Source organism: Myotis lucifugus, unplaced genomic scaffold (genome assembly GCF_000147115.1).
Source record: "Myotis lucifugus unplaced genomic scaffold, Myoluc2.0 scaffold_3, whole genome shotgun sequence".
Classification (NCBI taxonomy): domain Eukaryota; kingdom Metazoa; phylum Chordata; class Mammalia; order Chiroptera; family Vespertilionidae; genus Myotis; species Myotis lucifugus.
Window position 1 is genome coordinate 3,791,803 of NW_005871051.1, and position 20,115 is coordinate 3,811,917.

The window sequence follows — 20,115 nt, forward strand, 5'->3', positions numbered from 1 at the left end:
CTTTAGAAAGTATGATTACAAATGAAAATATATTACTTGAATATATTACTTTCTACCAGTTATTATGATGCACATAGAAGAGAAGTGGCATACAAAGAGATGTGTTAGTCTCTTGGTTCAAGTTTCAGTATTTGCTTTTCAAACTTCAAAATATCTTAAAGAAGCCCAAACAGTATATAACAAGATTCACAGAGGAACACTATGTTTTATAAAATGTGATAATTAGCTATACAGTAGTATAGCATCACAATTTAAGAAAAATAAAATAATAAAATTCTAAGACATTTCCTATGCTGAAGATCATGCCCAATTGGTAGTGTCATTCTTTCTGACACTAGCTCTGATAAGACTTCCTTTGGAATACTTTTTCACCATAATCTAGAGAGGATGTGTTGAACTGCACCCTTAAGAATGCAGACAGGACTGGCATATAGCAGTACTGCTGTAGGAAAGAAATTAAGGACAGTTAGTATGGGCCTGTGAATTCTGACATACATGTTTAAATCAATTACAATAATGCAAGTAAAAAAAGAATATCCCTACTAATTCATGCAGGCTGAAAGTCTAATTTGTAAACCTGCAGTAGAATCTCATTTTAAGAAACAGGCACCTAATTTTGATTTTGAAACTCACCCGAGGAAAGCTTCCATCAGGCTCACTATGCCCCCTGTGCTGACCTGCACACTAAAATTAGCAAAACAGACTCCAACTATTAAAAATATCAAAGCCTTTGTATACATACTTTTGTTTTAATTTTAAGTATGCTTAAAGCAAAGTAGGTGCACTTACTAAACTATATTTAGAGAAATATGAGGGGAGCTCTACTGTGAGAAAGTTTCTCAAAAGTAACAATCCTAAAATCTAGGATTTGGAATGAAAACTTTCAAGAATTTGAAAGTATTTTGACCAGAAAAACACATTTGTTCCAAGTATAGAAAGCGTACCCAAAACAAAAGTAAAAGAAAAACCTTTAACCCTTTGCGTTTCTATGGCATTGGCTCATTATTTTCTTGTCCTTCTACCTGGAAAGAAAACTTGTATTATAAAGATGAAGAATATGGCATCTTTGACTTCAACCAAATCTATACACATCTATAATAAGGGGGATTTTTAAAAAGAAAAGCAAATTCATAAGCATGCCAAAAAAAATCAAAGGGCTAAAGAGAGCTTAATACAAGCAAATTCGTGAATACTAAAGAAAAGTGGGAAAGAATTACCATCTGCAAAAGGATCAAGACGCTCTGGGGAAATTATCATGGTCCGCCTGTGTTTTTTGTATTCATCTTCCCGGTCAGCAATCTTTGGAGGTCGGTGCTCAGCAAATGGATCATACTGAAAAGAGGGATGTCCAACTTAATACCCACTTTATTAAATAACCAAACAGAATATCTTAAACAAAAGCAGAACATTATAAAACATTTAAAATGTTTAATAAATGCCTATTAATAAAAGAGATATTGTTTAATTTTAGGGATAAGTATTAATATGAAAAAATAACACAGAAATGAAAAAAATACCCGTCCGTATTTCCATAGTTCAAGTCTTCATAAAATGATTACCTTTATAAAATTTACTAAGTATTGCCCCAGCTGGTTTGGCTCAATGGATAAAGCGCCAGCCTGCAGACTAAAACAGTCCCGGGTTCGATTCCAGTCAAGGGCACATGCCTCGGTTGCAGGCTTGATTTTAGCCCTGGTCGGGGCACGGGCAGAAGGCAACCAATCAATGTGTCTCTCTGTCTCTCGCCCTCCCTTCCACTCTCTCTAAAATCCATGGAAAAATATCCTTGGGTCAGGATTTAAAAAGAAATTAATAAGTATTATTTCTAATTTTCCCAAATCAACTCTCCTCAAAACATTCTAATAAGTTGACTCTTAAAATATATGGGCTTCCATGGGAATTGAGACAGTTTTCTTTAGCTGAGTAAACTCTGGATTTAACAAAAAAGAAAAAAGTCACCTGTTCCGTTGACTGTGGTATATCATTAAGCAATGCCACAGGGGCATGATATCCTGGCTTCTTCTGACCAAGCAAACTTGTAGATGATGAGTAGTCATCGTCATCCTGCAATAAAATGCCACCAAAAAGCCATAAACAAAACATCAGAATTTAAAAATTAGAAAAATTATACTAAGATTCAACATGAAATCTAAAGACTTACTGACAGTGTGAGGTCTAAACCCTTGTTCACAGAACTTATAAACATGTGAGTTTTCAACTCAAAAAAGGTCATTAAAGAAATTAACCTTAGTTTTTACTCATTTAAAAATATTAAACAAGAAATGCTTTCTGTGGAAGCCAATTAAAATAAAGTAAGTATGAACTAGAAAAACCTGAGCATTTTGTTTTCTCAGAGAGGGCATGATGAAATTTGTTTTTCAAATTTGGAAACTAAAGTTTATTTAAAAATCTCCACTTTCTTTGTTTGTTTGTTTGTTAACATGATTTAACCACAGAAACAAGTAAAAGATAATGTTTTAAATGTACTTGTTTCCCTTGTAATAATATTTAAGCAGAAAGTGTTGTATTATTTTACTAGTGTAAGAAATACAACAGTGGGTAACTCTCAAGATCTTACCACTGATTTAAAAATGAAACAATTTCTCCTTCAGTTTCTGGAACATATAGCCACCACTCTCTCCTACCAGAAGGTATGATGGGCTTCTAGAAATTTTACCTTTGCAACTTTCTAATTTACTTTTTTAAAAGTGCCAACTACAAAATAAAATGTGGCTTGAGTGTCATAAAAATAACAAGTTTGATTACCTATATCCATAAAATGTCTATTACTGAATCATACAAAAAAGGGATAGCAATTTCACCAAATTTGGATGTTTGAGATGATCTGACAAAATGTAAGCTATGGGAATATATAAAAACACTCAGATGTATTTCAAAATGAAAGTGGTCATCCTCCAGAATAACTGAAACAGGCACGCAGAATCCATTAATAATATCAGTAACAAAACAGCACTAAGCACAAGTCAGATTCAGGTCACAAGGACAGATGGCTGCTCACTATGAAGTCACTTCCCATGTGGGTTACTCTAAACAGAGCTCAGTAGTAAGGATTTACTTTATAACAATTAATGATTTGTCGGTGCTTTGCTAGATAAATAAACAATGGTTCAGAACTAACCCTTTGCGGTCGTTTGTCTACTCTCAGCCACCAAAGCTTTTTTACCGTTCCGGTCGTATGTCTGCTCTCAGCCACCACAGCAAGGAACCGTACGAATCTTAACTCTATTCATTCATGTATCAGTTCATAATTTCTCTGAAAGCTCATAAGTGTCTAAGCGACCTTGTCACGAACCAAAACATTGCCCCGACGAATCGGAGAAACTCAATATAAACAAACGCGGTCGTTCCACACTCGCCATGCAAAACACCGTGGCAAGTCAGTCGCCTTTTGAGAGTGAAGAAATCGACAAGCTTCGGAGATACTTCGCAGAATTCCAAATAAAGCTTTACAAATTACGTTTACCTGTAATTAGGCATTCTCGCTTGTTAAGATATTTCAAAATAATACTCCAAAATGGCAAAAAGGAAGTTACCGAAAGAAGTGTACTGCGAATCTGAAAGTAACGATGAAGAGTTTTATTTTGGCACCTTGAATACTGACTCTGACGTAGAAAGTGATAACGTTTGTAGTGATTTCACTAGTAGTGACGTAGTTCCAAAAAAGAATTAATAAATCTTGTTTACCCTTCATAATCTTGCATGTTATGTATCACTGCTCTTTCAATGGAAATTAATTCCGACCAGTACGACACCCATGTCCAAATTTAATACAACCGCAAAGGGCTAAGAGGAAGGATTCTTTCAACAGTTTTATCCTCCAAAAGGAAGATCTCCAAAATGTCTGCAGATTAAGCCAGATGACTCAAAGAGAAAATACCTTTATATTTCTTGCTCTCCACCCCAAAAAAATTAAAAATGCTTGACTCTTGTATACTTTGTACTTACATCTTCAAGTTCAGTTGCAGCAATTGATGTCACATACCCAGCAAATCTGCTGTCACTTCCACCATATATTTCCTGGTCATAATAACCTGTAGAATCAAGGCCCACTCCTTGAGCTTCATCAAGAGCTGCCTTCTTGCCTTGAATTTCTCGAATCTGTGCTTCGATATCTGTAAGAAAGTTAACACAGACTTTAATTTCATTTCCAAAGAGCACTCAACACAATGCATTTCCCTACTAGGTATTATTTAGGATACTCTTCTAAATATAGAAACTAGCCGAAACTGGTTTGGCTCAGTGGATAGAGCGTCGGGCTGCGGACTGAAAGGTCCCAGGTTCCATTCCAGTCAAGGGCATGTACCTTGGTTGCGGGCACATCCCCAGTGGTAGATGTGCAGGAGGCAGCTGATCGATGTTTCTCTCTCATCGATGTTTCTAACTCTCTATCTCTCTCCCTTCCTCTCTGTGAAAAATCAATAAAATATATTTTAAAAAATAAATAAATAAATAAATATAGAAACTAAAATAATTACACCATATAAGGGGTTAGAACTATAACTATATAAAGCATTGATTTTTAATACATTTAATGTATCTCCAAATCAATAGACAATACTCCCATACGGAACAACAAATTACTGTTACATTAAGAATGGGTTACCAACGTTTATTAAATTACCATTGAATTCTAAACCTTTCTCCAACTTAAAAAATAATACTGTCAATATTGACTAGGGACAAAGAATAACACTCAAGATTATTCTAAACTCAACACTATCAGAAATATAAAAACAGCACTATGGAAAGTGGTCCTCAAACTTGAACGTAAAACGAATTGTCTACAGATTTTGTTAAAATGCAGTAGGCCTGGATCACACTCAACTTTCTGCATTCCTAACACGCTCCCAAGTCATGTCCTAAACAGCTAGGCTCACACTGTGAACAGTAAAATAAAGGGCAATCTAAATTCTTAAGCATGGAATTCAGAACTCTGCATAATTTGGCTGCAACCATCATCACACTTATTAGTTCACGATTAGAGTCTGAGATCTGGCCCTGGCCGGGTAGAACTTGGTTGATTGGAGCACGGTCCTTTCGGGGTTCAATCCGCAGTCAGGGCACACACAAACAACAATCAACGAATGCAACAAATAAGTGAAGCAACAAATCAATGTTTCTTTCTCTTCCTCTCTCTCTCCCACCCTCCCTCTCTCTCTAAAATCAATACACAAAAAATAAAGGTTGGAAAAAAAGTGTGTATAACTATGATTTTTTTTTTATAACTATGATTTTTTAAAAAGTCTGAGATCTGGAATCAAAACATCTGCCTTCAAAGAAAGGTTCTTTCTCTACTAATTAATACATGTGTACCTCAGTTTCCTACAACATAAAGGTTTTTTTAAAGGATTAAATCACCACCCCACCCCCCACCCCCCCCCAAGCATCATGTTTTCTATTCACAGGTCTAGTATTTAGAAGACTAGACATCTGGTGAATGACGAATCAACTCTCCTCAACTGCCCCCCAAACTTCTCAATTTTTAATTTTGTCAAGAGTAGGAAAAATTAAAATACAGTGAACATTCACATACATTTCACCTGTATTCATCAACTGTGTATATATGAGATAAAGCAAATGTGTGTATATATAACTTTTGTAAACCATTTAAAACTCCTAATATTTCTGCATCTATTTCCAGATCTAGGACATTCTCTTATATAAATAACCACAACAGATTTAACATGCTCAAGAAATGAGCATGTTAAACCTTAATAACATTATCATCTAATATATTATCTAGCTTCATATCTCCCCAATTGTCCTAGTAACAAACATCCTTTTCCACAATTGATCCACAAGCAAGAACCAGGCATTGCACTTAGTTATCATGTCTTTAGTGTCCTTCAAATACAGACGAGTCCTCCCAATTTTTTAGCCTTTCCTGACACCAGGTAACTTTAAATTACAAATTTAAATGTTTAAATGTTTCATTCTGGATAACACAGGGTGGTGGAAACAAAGTTTCTACTGCCAGTGATTTCTGTAGCCTAACTGATGCTTTCATTTTTGCCAGATCATTACCTTCAACTGAATTACACCTTAATACCAGGTACTTTAAAAAGCTAATTTATTGAATGTCAAGGGGGGGAGGGGGTGGAGAGACATATATAATACTCTTTGTAATACTTTAAGCAATAAAACAAATTTTTTTTAAAAAAAAAGCTAATTTATTAGTTTGCAAGGATCCAAAAGGGGAAAGATTCAAATGCTCATCCCGACCCCACGCTAAGGGAGAAAACCCTCTGTAGTTCCAAAGATGGGTGCAGAGAAAATGGAATAACAGTACCTAGTCTAAGGCACAGCTGGGGCAGGCACATTTCCCTACAAGAGTGAGAATAAGTCTCAGAAACTCAAAGTAATGGAACAGGTTTACTACTGAACTAGCAGCCCCAGTTTGTACCCAAATCTCAAAATTCTTAGATCTTTTATGAAATATCTTTAACCTCAAAAGTTCCAACTCTTCTGAATCATTGTCATTTTTTTTTCTTTTCTGGCTTTACTGATCTTGTTAATTGATTAGGTAATGTAAAATCTTCTACACGTTAAGATACAGACATGCTTTTTAAAAAACTAAACGTGCTCCAATTATCTACAGAAATGTCATTATTCAACTGAAACTCCCCCCCCCCCCTTTTTGGAAGGGAATTCTGATCTTAGAAACATTTCAACCACCAGAAAACAAATCCTTCCCTAGAAGGTCAATATTAATTAAGTGTGAATTAATTAATAAATTTGTGAGCTAGCCCATTTGAAATCTCAATTCATTCAAAAAATTATTTCCAGCCCTGACCGGTTTGGCTCAATGGATAGAGCGTTGGCCTGCGGAGTGAAGGGTCCCAGGTTCGATTCCAGTCAAGGGCATGTACCTTCACTGATCGATGTTTCTCTCTCATAGATGTTTCTAACTCTCTATCCTTTTCCCTTCCTCTCTGTAAAAAAATCAATAAAATATTTTTTAAAAATTATTTCCATTTACTTAAAAGTTATTATAGCACTGGCTGGCTGGAGTGTTGTCCTGCACACCGAAAGGTCGCAGGTTCAATTCCTGGTCAGGACACATACCCAGGTTTCGGGTTGGATCCCAGGAAGGCATATGGGAAGCAACCAATCCATGTTTCTCTCACATAGATTTCTCTCTCTCCTTCTACTTTACTCCCTAGAATCAATGAAAAGCATATCCTCAATGAAGATAATAGTGTTTCCTTTAAAAAAAATTACATTACTTTAAAAAAATATTTTTTTAATCCTCACCAAGGATATTTTTCCATTGATTTTTAGAGAGAGAGAAAGACAGAGAGAAACACCAATGTGAGAGAAACACACCAATTGGTTGCCTCCTGCATATGCCCCGACAGGGCCTGGGCCCAGGAGGAACCTACAACCGAGGCATGTGCCCTTGACCAGAATCAAACCCAGGACCCTTTGGTCCACAGGCTGACGCTCTATCTACTGAGAGAACCGGCTAGGGCTACTACATTACTTTTAAGTCAGAAAAATGTAATGCTAAAATTACACTTGTCTAACAAACACATCAAATTTTATCTGGCAGTTCAGTTTGACATCAAAAAATAGTACCTCCGAACTATGGGTAACATCTTATCTATTATTTGCATTTTAAACTAAGACCTAAATAAACTGAGATTAACCACCACTGGTCACACCTCATACAACCAAACTCTGTCCCTCTACTCATTTACCCTTCTGTGCCTTTTATTTCTATGCCTCAGATACTGCTAACTCCAGCTTGTAGCATTTCCTCCTCGATGTGTTTTTATTCTTAATTTTAAATTTATATTGTTTGCAATCTTTTAATCACTGTTCATTACATGTTACAGAGCACAGCCTTTGGATGTTAACCATTCACTGACACTTTTTAGTCAGGTCCGTAAGTGTCATCCATTCTGCACAGCCAGAAGCAATTGATGAGCAAGGATTTTTCAAATGAGACTTCTAAAAGACATCCAGAAAAATATCTCACCTCTCAGTCTTTCCCTTAAACAAAATTCCAGTAAGACAACTAACTACAATGGTAAATTATTTTACTGAAAATTACAGATATCAATTCCTAAATGATGAACTCCTGATTAACATTAATTCAATAACTAAATTCTAAAGAAAAAATCCTTTTCAAAATCCTTAAGCAACTTTTCCCTTTTATTTTACTAGCAATATTCATACTGAAGTCCACAAAAGTATACAAAGCAAAATAACTATCTGAACATAGAAAAATAAAAATTTCAGAATATGCAGAAAAAATAACTATCTCAGGCATTCTACAAGCAAAAAATTAGAGAAAAAAACTTTTCAGCTTTGTGATACCAAAAAATATCTACTCAAGGGATAGTGGCAAAACAAGCCACTGGAATTTTTGGATAATCCATTTTTCCTTTCCAAAACAGAAAAGTGTTCCCTCACTTGCCATAGTCAGCAATATCTGAAAACTGCTGGATAGCAAGATTATGCACACTAATAATTGTCTACATTTGACACGTGCAAAAAGGTCCAAAATTTTTTATTTCATTTTAATATTTCAATACTGGAAAGCATAAGCCACACTGATCAAGGTAAGAAATAATCAAGTTGGTTAAAGAGGATGTCAAGGGCCCTGGCTGGTTTGGCTCAGGGAACAGGAGAGAGAGATAGAAACATCAATGATGAGAGAGAATCACTGATCAGCTGCCTCCTGCACACCCACTACTGGTGATCGAGCCCACAACCCTGGGCATGTGCCCTGACCGGGAATAGAACCATAACCTCCTGGTTCATAGCTCAACGCTCAACCACTGAGCCACGCTGGCCTGGCAATAAAAATATTTTTTTTTAAATTTCTTAAATGACAAGATACAACAAAGAATCGTTTTTTCCCAGCAGCATTATTTAGGATAAAAAGATTATATGATCTTCTTTACTTAAATAACATGATGATGAACAACTCTAAATCAAAAATTGCCGGTTTGGCTCAGTGGATAGAGCTTCAGCTTGTGGACTGAAAGGTACCAGGTTTGATTCCGATCAAGGGCACATACCTTGGTTGCAGGCTCCTCCCTGGCCCTGGGCCCTGGTCAGGCTCCAGCAGGAAGCAACCAACCAATCCATGTTTTTCTCTCACATTAACATTTCTCTCTCTTTCCCTCTCTCTTCCACTCTCTGAAAATCAATGGAAAAACATCCTCGGGTGAGGATTAACAAAAACCAAAAACAACACCAATAACAAAAAAAATTCAAGTCCCCCTCTCAACTACCTCAATTGCATTTAATGGCATAAGGAAGAATGTTAGTCCTTGACTTACCACAACCAATGACTTTCCTAAAACAGAAGTAATCTGGTACCCGGGAGAAGGAGGGCACTTTATTCCGTATTCAATGGAAAGCCAAAGTCAAACCTAGCTCAGCATGCAAAGCCTTCCCTAATTTGATGTTAATCTTAAATTCCTTCTTCTCAGCTCGGGAGGTATCTAATCTATGAATAAGTCCCACTTCTCACTTATCTCAGCCAAATAGATGTATACAAACCTACCCAATTGTTCAAAGGTCATTACTGTAACACTATTTTAATACTTCCAGTACAAATTAATCTCTCAGTGAATGTTGATAAAATATTTAGCACCCATGTTTACCAGGTTTTGGGGATACCAAGGTACAGTTCCTGCACTCAACAATCTCAAAGTGGAAGAGAAAACCTTAACATGATAGAATATTCTAGGTAATATAATAAAGAATTATAGAGGACTATAACAGCCAGCATTAAAAAAAAGAACAAAACTAATTCCGTTCCAGGTTATCAAAGATGACTTAAAAAGTGAAAACAGAGATGAGCCATGAAGGACTAGAAGTTCTAGCAAGAAACTATGTAACTACCATGTGTATTTCTACTGAACATTTACCAGCCCCTTTAGACTCCACAGTGATGAACAGTGTCTTTTACACAGTGCTCAGGTGTTAAACTGAATGTTCCAATACTTTATGGCATCAGTTAATTCACATCGATAAAGCATAATCCCAAATATAGCAATTCTGGCCAATAAATTTCAATCTTCTGTAGCCCAAAGCTTTACACTAGGTTTCAAAAATGCAGGAAACCCGATCAGAACTTTAGATTTCCTGTCCAAAAGTACCTTCTGATGAAGGTGCCAATAAACAAGTCCCCAAAGCCGTAAAGCACCCCAAATGAACACTCCACTCCTGGATAAACAAAAACAGCAACATCTTTACGTTTTCTAATTATTTTGCAAAAGGCGCGGTTGAGAGATAGTCTAAAGAGAGAAAAATAAACGCCTCTACACACGTCTCGATGAAAGCCGTGTTTCAATCTTAAATACCCAACAACAAAAATATTCAGGTCCCTGCAACTCGTGGGCACGTTTCATACCCGGCAGAGCGCTGGACTCCCGTTCCTGGGGTGACCCGACTATTCACATTGCGGTCCTCATCAACCTGTCCCGACTCATCCCTCTTTTCCTCCCACGACCCCCTGCCAGGCTCGCAGACACGATCTCGGGCTCCAACGCGCACCCCCAATCTCCAGCAGATGACCCCTCCAGACCAGGGCCGAGTCGTCTCCTCGGTGAAACAGCCCCCGGCATCCAGTAAGCCTCCGCTCCCCAGCTGCCCAGCACTCGCCGCTTTCCGCTGAAGCATCCACTGGCCCCCAAAAGGGAGGACAACGCTTCCCCACCGGACTGCGAAACTATGGATGGCCTTCGTCTTCATCACCGCTCAGGGCGACCCAGCCAGGCACCCGGAAACGGCGCGGGAAACGAAAGCGAGCCTCCCGGAAGCCTCGCGGGGGATGCAAACTTGAGGCTCCAGGTCAGAAAGCCAGGAATGCAGCTCCACGTCCCCGGCCTCGTCCTTCCCAAAAGGCGGCCCCACTTCCTGCCACTCCTGGAAGCTCCCCTAGTGAACCCCAGCCCGGTCTCAACGTCCCCCGAGGTGTGTGCGCTCCGCCTCCCACAAAACGATCCGCTACCGCGAAAGCTTTGCGGATCGTTAAGCAACGGTGTCTTTCCCTCTTCCAACAACGAGTCTCGAAAGAAAAAAATGTTTACTAAAAGCAATCAAGAGGGGGGGGGGCAAGAAACATTTTATTCCCAAATCATTTCATACCAAAAAAAAAAAAATGAGGACACAGATGAGCCAAGGTTAGGAGAAACGGGCCCCGGCTCGACTAAACCCGACTCCGGGCTGCCGGGGGCGGCCGCCGGAGACCAGCCCGCTCTGCCCCCCGCCCTCCCCCGACCCCGCGCCCCGAAACTCCCCTCAGCGAGCCGTGCGAACGAGGCCCTCTGGCCCGAGAGGAGACGCCAGCCCCAAGCCGCAGCCCCGAGACACGGAACAAAGAGCCTGTCGGGTGCAAAGGCAGGACGCCATTACGTGGGCCGCGGCCTGCGCCGAGGAGACGAGCCGGGCGGCGAGCGCGGGCCCGGCCTCCACACGAGAAACCCCGGGGAGAGGCAGGAACCCGGGGAGGCACCACTCCGGCGGGCTCGGCGGCGGGGAAGGCGCGGGACTGGCGGCAGGCCGCTTACCTTCGTGAGTCTTGGCAATCTTCGCCATTTTGTCCACTCGAACACACAGGCGGAACTGGCGCTCCCAAGCCCTTCCGCTCGCCGCCGCTGCCACGGAGGAAAATAGCGGGGGCTGGCCTCTGCGCATGCGCCCCGCGGGAGCGCGCGCCGCCGAACGCCACGTGACAGTGCCGCGGCCTGGCTGGAATGAAGCGGTGCATTGTGGGTGGGGGAGGAGCCAGCGGCGGGCCGCGCCGCGGCGTTTGTTGGGGACCCGGGGCGGGACTGGCCAGAGGGCCCGTGGTGACCCGGAGTAACTGCCGTGGAGGAGCGATTCCACGAGAACAGTCAAGCACGGCCACGTAAAAAACAAGGCTTGCCCTATCCGGTTTGGTTCAGTGGACAGAGCGTCCGCCTGCGGACTGAGGGGTCCCGGGTTCGATTCCGGTCAAGGGCAGGTACCTTGGTTGCGGGCACATCCCCAGTAGGGGGTGTGCAGGAGGCAGCTGATCGATGTTTCTCTTTCATTGATGTTTCTAACTCTCTATCCCTCTCCCTTCCTCTCTGTAAAAAATCAATAAAATATATTTTAAAAAGTATAAAAAAATAAAAATAAAAAGCAAGGCTTCCCCCGAGAGAGGAAGGCTCCGGCCTCCCCTCCTCTCCCCCCAGGTTCCCGGGGAGACGGCTGGGGGTCAGACAGAGGCTTCCCTTAGCTGCGGCAGTGCTTCGCTGCGGGAACATTTCATTCTGCCGCTGTAATTCACGGTCTTTTTTGTTTTCAATAAGTACCATTTGGGTAGGAGTTTTGTTTACAACATGTTCCCAAACACTATTCAAGCGGGCAACTGTTCCTAATCCCACTTAAAATGAGAGGGTAACTCGGGCGGGGCGTAGGGGGTTACATATAAAATGTGCAAGGTCACACAGTTACCAAGTGACACAGCAGGAACTCTGCCACCTTGTACATTGTAAAGCCTTTTCACTGTATAGGTTCTTAGAAAACCACTGGTCGCCAGCACTAACGCTGATGAAATGCCTCCCAAACCTGCCTAAGAAACATAAATCGGGAGCTTCTGGGTTGGGGAAGACAGGGCCTTGGGGAGATGGGGCACTCGGAGAACATGGGAGCTCCAAGCCCTTCCCTTCCCACACACCTGGCCCCGCACCCTGAGTCGGCTGTTCCTGAGTTGTATCCTTTCATAATAAACTGGTAACTAAGGACGCACCCAGGGATGCTGGGGAAGGTGCACTAGGCCTTGACATGCACAAGGGAGATACTGTTGCATGACTCCGTGGTCTACACATACATCACAGAGATTGCATTGATACGTAAATAGTTGGAATAGATCTTGCCCTGACCACCCTTCAGATTAAGCATCAGATGTATGTTTTACAGGTTTTCCTATCTTTTGAAGATGCTTGAAAAACTGAGAGGGGCCCTAACCGGTTTGGCTCAGTGGATAGAGCATCGGCCTGCAGACTGAAGGGTCCAAGGTTTGATTTCGCTCAAGGGCATGTACCTTGGTTGCAGGCACATCCCCAGTAGGGGGTGTGCAGGAGGCAGCTGATCAATGTTTCTCTCTCATCGATGTTTCTAACTCTCTATCGATGTTTCTAACTCTCTATCCCCCTCCCTTCCTCTCTGTAATTTTGCTTTAATGGATGTCTTTGTTTGTTCTTTCCATGTAATTATTTTATTGAGTTTTGTATCTCCAGGCAGTTTTCCCACATTTGGGTAAAACGTTTAGCAGGCTGTAAACTTAACTTGGGAAAAGAGAAAAATAAAATTTTCTTGAGTGGAAAAAAGCAATTTAAAAGTGGCAGAAATCTAACTGAATAGTGTAAGAAAGGCTAAACTTTCAGTGAGCTGAGGCTTAATGATAAAATGCTAAGGAAAATAAAAAGGTTTTTGTGTGGAGCAAGAATAATGAACTAGTTCTGTTGCTTGAGCTGGATGGTTCAATACAACAGAAGACAAAGTGAACTCACCAATTCTTTTGTTTCTTTTCTATTAAGAAAAAATAATCCACCCTAGCCGGTTTGGCTCGGTGGATAGAGCGTCAGCCTGTGGACCCTTCTTCTCGTCAAGGGCACATGCCTGGGTGTGGGCTCAGTCCAACCTGCAGGAGGCAGCCAATCAATGATTCCCTCTCATCATTGATGTTTCTATCTCTCTCTTTCTCTCCCTTCCTCTCTGAAATCAATAAAAATATATCTTTTAAAAATAATCCTAAAACTAAAAGGGGAAAATATGAGTGAAAGGAAATGGGCTTAATTTAAATGAGGTGAGATGACAATAAGAGAGTGACTGACGGCTTTAAGTGAGGGCAGGTGTCCTGGCCTAAACCAACCGCATCCAGATGTCAGTAGAACTTGCTAATGTAACAAAAGCACTTTTTTTGTTTGTTAATTTTTTTCCCCCATTGATTTTTAGAGAGAGTGGAAGGGAGGGAGAGAGATAGAAATACAGTGATTGGTTGCCTCCTGCACACAAGACTGGGCAGGGATCAAGCCTGCAATCAAGGTACGTGCCCTTGACTGTAATTGAACACGAAACCTTTCAGTCTGAGGGCCCACGCTCTAACCATTAAGCCAAACTGACTACAGCAACAAAAGCACTGTTAAGGACATTGCAACAAAATGTACCACTTGTGCCCTGACCGGTTTGGCTCAGTGGATAGAGCGTCGGCCTGCAGACTGAAGGGTCCCAGGTTCGATTCCGGTCAAGGGCATGTACCTTGGATTTCAGGGGGGCCCCCCCTCATCTCCACAACCAGGAAGACTGTCTCACTGTGCCTGAACTGTGCCAGCAATACGGTTTATGCGGAACATCAGCTTTCCTTGTGGAGCCTGAAATCTGGGTACGTGCCAGGTTGAGGGTGCCTATGTGATCAGCTCCAAACAAAAACCCTGGGCAGAGAGTCTCGAATGTTGGCAACAGTCTCTGGTTGGCAACATGACAGAACTTGTCAGGAGAATTAAGCATGTCCTTTGTGGCTCTAGGACGTCGCTGGGAAAGGACCTGTGAAGCTTGCACCTGGCTCCCCCAGACATCCCACGTGCTCCATTCCCTGGACTGATTTTCCTTTGTATCCGCTCACGTAAAAAGTCCTGTGAACCCCCACAGCAAACAACGGAACCTCCCAGTGGGCCTGGGAACATGAGGTGGTACCTGCTTCTTGCAGTTACTATTACTTTCTTACCTCAGTATCCTGTTTTTGTCACTGTAGTTCTCCAACCCCTGCTTCACAATGTCCTTCTATTAAATTTTCTTTTAAAATAACTGGTGCACTCGCCAAAACCGGTTTGGCTCAGTGGATGGAGCGTCGGCCTGCAGACTCAAGGGTCGCAGGTTCGATTCCGGTCAAGGGCATGTGCCTTGGTTGCGGGCGCATTCCCAGTGGGAGGTGTGCAGGGGGCAGCTGGTTGATGTTTCTCTCTCGTTGATGTTTCTAGCTCTCTATCCCTCTCCCTTCCTTTCTGTAAAAAATCAATAAAATTAAAAAAATAAATAAATAATAACTGGTGCACTTTTCCTGACCGGTCCCTGACTGACAAAGCCAGGCAGTAAAGACAAACTATCTAGTTAATCTCCTTTGCTAGTCCGATTTTTATCAGAAATTAACATCTGTAACAGCAGTAATCTATGTAACTCCGTTCCAGATTCAGACAAGGAAGGTGTTTGTTTTTTTTCAACCAAACATTTCACAAAGATAGTCCCTGTATGAAATCATTGAGCATGCTAGGAAGGTTATTCTATTGCTCTAAAGTTTAGATTCTAAACAGTGAAAGATAGAAAAAAAATACATATGGTTTTTATTACAAGATTTCAAGCATCCATAAAAATTAGATATAATACTATTATAAACTCTCCATTTACCCATCATCCGGTTCAATTATTATCAACAAATGATGAATTTTATTTCATTTACTTTATTCCTCCACCCACGCTGGATTACTTTAGAGCAAATTGCAGACGTATTTCACCTGTAAGATCCTCAGTATGACTTTCTACTGAAGTAGAAATTTCAGCCGAATTTCCCAGTCTTGTATACTTCTTTTAATAGTCTGTTCAAAATAAAATCCAAATAACGCCCCTTCAATCTTTTAAACCTACAACAGTGCACTCGTCCTCCTCCTTCACTTGGCATTTATTTGAGGAAATTGGATCATTGATCTCACAGAACTTCCCATGTTCTGTATTTGGCAGACTGTATCCCCTTGGTGGCATTTAACCTGTTCTTCTATCCCCTATGTAAACTAGCACATCTAAAAGCTTGACCAGATTCAGATTCACTTATTTTGGCAAGAATACTTAATATGTAATGTTGTGTCAAATATATTTTACAGCACAGTTGGTTTGGACTAAGATACTGCTTCTCATAGGTCTGGCTGTTTAATTTACTACCAGTCTTTTCAGATTGTAGAGTCTATACAACAGACCTTTTAACTCGCAATTCATGGAAGCACTGTCATCTACTGAAACTAAACCAGAGTTTGCTAACACCTTGAAGCTTATGAAATATTATTCTTTCCTTTGCTGGGAACTCAAATGAGTACCACACACTGCCATCTATTATAAAGATTCCTTTGCCTTTTACTTTTTTTTTTTTTTAATTGGGAAACTATTCAATTGGGTGGCCCAATTCAATAGGTATTTTCATATGTCTGGGTAAAGGTGAATGAGCAAAAGTTTGGTGAATTTAATAAAAGGAGGCCTTATATTAAGTACATAAGCACATCATGTACTAAAAACTGTTTAACAGGCCTTCTAGTTAACAATCATTTGAAATAGAATTTAGTAGGAGGTAGCAGTGTAATGCCTATATTTTGTAGGCACTGGTAACCACTGTGGTTTTTGAGCAGGGAAGCTATATGATGAAAATGTGTTTTAATGGGAGACATTACTGGAAATATTTAGGATTTAAGGCCAGAAGAGCAGGAATTGTGAATTTGAAGGTAATCTGATATAGAATTGTTTGGATACAGCTACAGAACCACCTGAATCGGCAAGTACATCTGTTTTGTATTGAAAAATGTTTGACAAACTTGGTAGTTGGGGATTTCAACTCACTCCACAAAGCATCTAGTGACTGCAATGAACAAAGCAAAAACAGAAAATAACAATCATACATATACACAGCAGCTAATATTAAACAAATAAAACCAAGCCACCATTCTACCCTCAAACTCAAATGACTTCCCTTTACACGTGGGCTAAACCCCAGAGTTGGTCCCATGACCTCCCGGGCACCCTGAGAAAGCCCTCACTGCCTGACCTCATCTGCTACCACTCTCCTCACTCGCTATGATCCAAAGCCCTTGCTCTTCAACAAACAGGGCGAGGTTGTTCCTGCATGGGCCCTTTGCACTTGTTCTTGCCTCCACCTGAAGTAACTTTCCCCCAAATGTTCACACAATTCACTTCCTCGCTTCACTTAGGCCTTTGTTTCATATGGCCTCCTCAGAGGCCCACCTGCCCACCCTACAGAAAAGAGCACCCAGCCTGACCCCTTTCCATCTCCTTGCCCTGCTTTTTCCTACGGCACATGATTATCTGATATTGTGTTACATACTAGTTCATGGATTTCCCTCTAAAATTAGCTTCTATGATAGTCCGGCTGGCATGGCTTAGTGGTTGAGCGTCAACCTATGAACCAGGAGGTCACAGATTCCTGGTCGGGGGCTCCACCCCCAATGGGGGCATGTAAGCAGCAGCTGATCAATGATTCTCTCTCATCATTGATGGTTCTCTCTCTCTCTACCTCCCCCTTCCTCTCTGAAATCAATAAAAATACATAGTAAAAACATAGAAGGGACAGAAATTCCCTGTGGATACACCCATGTTTAAAAAAAATAGACTTCTGTTCATTTATCCAGCACTTAAAGTGGCAAAGAGTAAGTGCCCCCCAACTATTTGTTGATACGTTTAATCAACTATTTCATTTACCAGGTATACTGGTTAATAAAGTGTATTTTGTAATAAAAAAAACAAACACGATAATTTCAAGAGAAGCATCAAAAGTGCTTTATTTGCGCTAGCTGGTTTGACTCAGTGGATGGAGCGTCAGCCTGCGGACTGAAGGGTCTCGGGTTCGATTCCGGTCAAGAGCACATGCCCGGGTCGCGGGCTCGATCCCCAGTGCAGAAGGCAGCTAATCAATGATTTTCTCTCATCATTGATGTTTCTATCTCTCCCTCTCCCTTCCTCTCAATAAAAATACATATTTTAAAAAGAAGTGCTTTATTCAAAGTAATGTCCATCGCTAGCTACACATTTCCCCCATCTTTCAGGTAATTTGTGGATACCGTCCCAATAGAACTTTTCTTGTTTTGAGGCAAACCATTCAGAGACCCAACTTTCCACTTCTTCGTATGTTTTGAAGTGCTGCTCAGAAAGTGCGTGTGCCATCGATCGGAACAAGTGGTAATCTGAAGGAGCAAGGTCTGGTGAATACGGCGGGTGGGTTAATACTTCCCAGGCAAGATCTTTTAACGTATCTTTAACTGGTTTTAAAGTGTGTGATGGTGCGTCATCATGAAGCAAAATTACTTTGCCATGTCTTCTGGCCCCTTCTGGTCGTTTTACGATTAAAGCGTGGTTCAAATTGATTATTTGTTGTTGGTAGCGATCATTATTAACGGTTTCACCTGGTTTTAGAAGCTCATAATACACCACGCCTTCCTGATCCCACCAAACACAAAGCATTGTCTTCTTACCGAAGGAATTTGGCCTTGCAGTTGATGCTGATGGTTGACCTGGATCAACCCATAATTTTGTGCGTTTGGGATTCTCAAAATAAATCCACTTTTCACCGCCAGTCACAATTCGATGCAAAAAAGACTTTCTTTCGTGCCGTTGAAGCAACATTTTACTGATGACTTTTCGGTTTTCCATTTGTCTTTCGTTCAGTTGATGTGGCATCCATTTTCCTTCCTTTAAAATTTTTCCCATTGCTTGTAAACGATCAGAAATTGTTTGCTGAGCAACATTTAATCTTTCTGCAAGTTGTTTTTGAGTTTGACACGCATCTTCATCCAATAATGCTTGTAATTGTTGGTCTTCAAACTTTTTCGGTTGACCTGGACGTTCTTTGTCTTTCACATCGAAATCATCACTTTTAAAGCGTTTAAACCAGCGTTCACAAGTATCTTGAGATGGAGCATGTTCACCATAAGCTTCCCGAAGTATACGATAACTTTCAGCAGCACGTTTCTTCAAGATAAAGTAATGAATTAAAACTTCCCGCAAATGCTCTTTTCTTGGCACGAAATTCGACATTTTTAAGCGTAAAAATACCTATGATGTTAACACCTTCAGCAGATTTGACATATGAAGTTTTGAGGCTTGCTGTCAATACAACAAAATAGCATCCATATCAAGTCGCATATATGCATCAACATAAGTGTAACTCCACCTATTGAAAAAAAAATCCGCATTATTAGGCAGGAGGTAGTGGTGCTATCCTCAGTTTACAGGGAACTATGGTGTACGAAGGTTAAATAAGGACCTGGGAACAAAAGTAGGGGGAAATGTCAGGACTTGGTAACTGATTCCCGAGATGAGTGAATGGAAGGAAGCAAGGGTTGTCGGGTTTGTACGCAACAAGGGAAAACCCAACCACCCAGGGTCACCAATTAAATAAGCTGTTGGCCCCGCAGGAAGAAGGCACGGAGAACCCACGTCCCTTCCCGAAGGACGTGGCTCTCGGTCGCCCTCCCGCCACCCCGCGGGGCTGGCACGGCAGGTACTGTGCAGAGTACAGACAATCATTAACAGCGAGCCTGCCCGCCAGGCCTGGCACCGGGAGCGCCGGCGGGGCCGGCTGGGCACTCACGGGTTCGGACAGTTACACAATTAACACTGGGAACATCCGGCTTCCTCCCACCCCCGGGCGGCGCTCACGTGCCCGGCCTCGCGACCCACAGCGGAGCCCAGGAGAAGCGCGGCGGCCGGCGGGTCTCGGGCGCGGTTCCAGCGCGGGAGGCGGGGTGCGCGGTCCGCGAGCCAGATGCGCGGTGCGGTACTGCGGCGACTCCCGGCGGCCGGCCAGGGGGAGGGTGTGTCCGCGGCCCGGCGCCTCCTCTGATTGGCCGGCGGGATGACGTGCCCGCTGACTCTCGGCCCTGAGGCGGTGGGAACGTGCGTCAGCTTTACGCAATCGGAGAGGAAGAAGGGGCGGGTCTGGAGGCTCAGGGCGGCCGCCTATTGGCTGGGAGGCGCCGGAGCCGGAGCCGGGCGGGACCTGGCCTCGCCGGAGATGGGCGGCGCCGCGAGTTTGGTCCAGGAGATAGGTACCGGCTTCAGAAAGACGATCATGGCAGCTCGAACCGGTCAGAGGGTCCTGAGAAAGGTGGTCTCGGGCTCGGGATGTCGTCCAAAGTCGCCGGTAGCAGCTGGACCCCCGGTTTCGGCGCAGGGGCCTACGCGGAACGTCAGGTAATAAACAACAGGGGCGCCGCGACCCGGGAAGTTTTCCGCCCGGACCAGCGGAGTTGGGGGGCGCCGGGGGTCTATGAGTCGATGCGGACCCGGACCCGGAGAGAAAGGTTCCTTGGGTTCTCCATTGGAGAGACTGGG

At 42.2% G+C, this 20,115-nt stretch overlaps 2 protein-coding genes across 3 annotated transcripts in view; one reads left to right on the top strand and one right to left on the bottom strand.

Moving 5' to 3' along the window:
- The window catches only part of SF3B1 (splicing factor 3b subunit 1), a 33,143-nt gene extending 21,563 nt beyond the window's left edge, over positions 1–11,580 (bottom strand). The window contains 4 exon segments of the mRNA XM_006109852.3: positions 1,218–1,332; positions 1,960–2,064; positions 3,967–4,133; positions 11,553–11,580. Of these exon segments, the coding sequence (XP_006109914.2) occupies positions 1,218–1,332; positions 1,960–2,064; positions 3,967–4,133; positions 11,553–11,580 (415 nt within the window).
- An 8,205-nt stretch (positions 11,581–19,785) lies between these two features.
- COQ10B (coenzyme Q10B) overlaps positions 19,786–20,115 on the top strand; it is a 15,211-nt gene continuing 14,881 nt past the window's right edge. Inside the window, exon 1 of one of the 2 annotated variants that reach the window (XM_023759855.1) lies at positions 19,786–19,974. In XM_023759855.1, coding sequence (XP_023615623.1) covers positions 19,796–19,974 — 179 coding nt within the window. In that variant the 5' untranslated portion in view covers positions 19,786–19,795. The remainder of the gene's footprint in view (positions 19,975–20,115) is intronic. The other variant, XM_006082370.3, reaches the window with a different exon arrangement.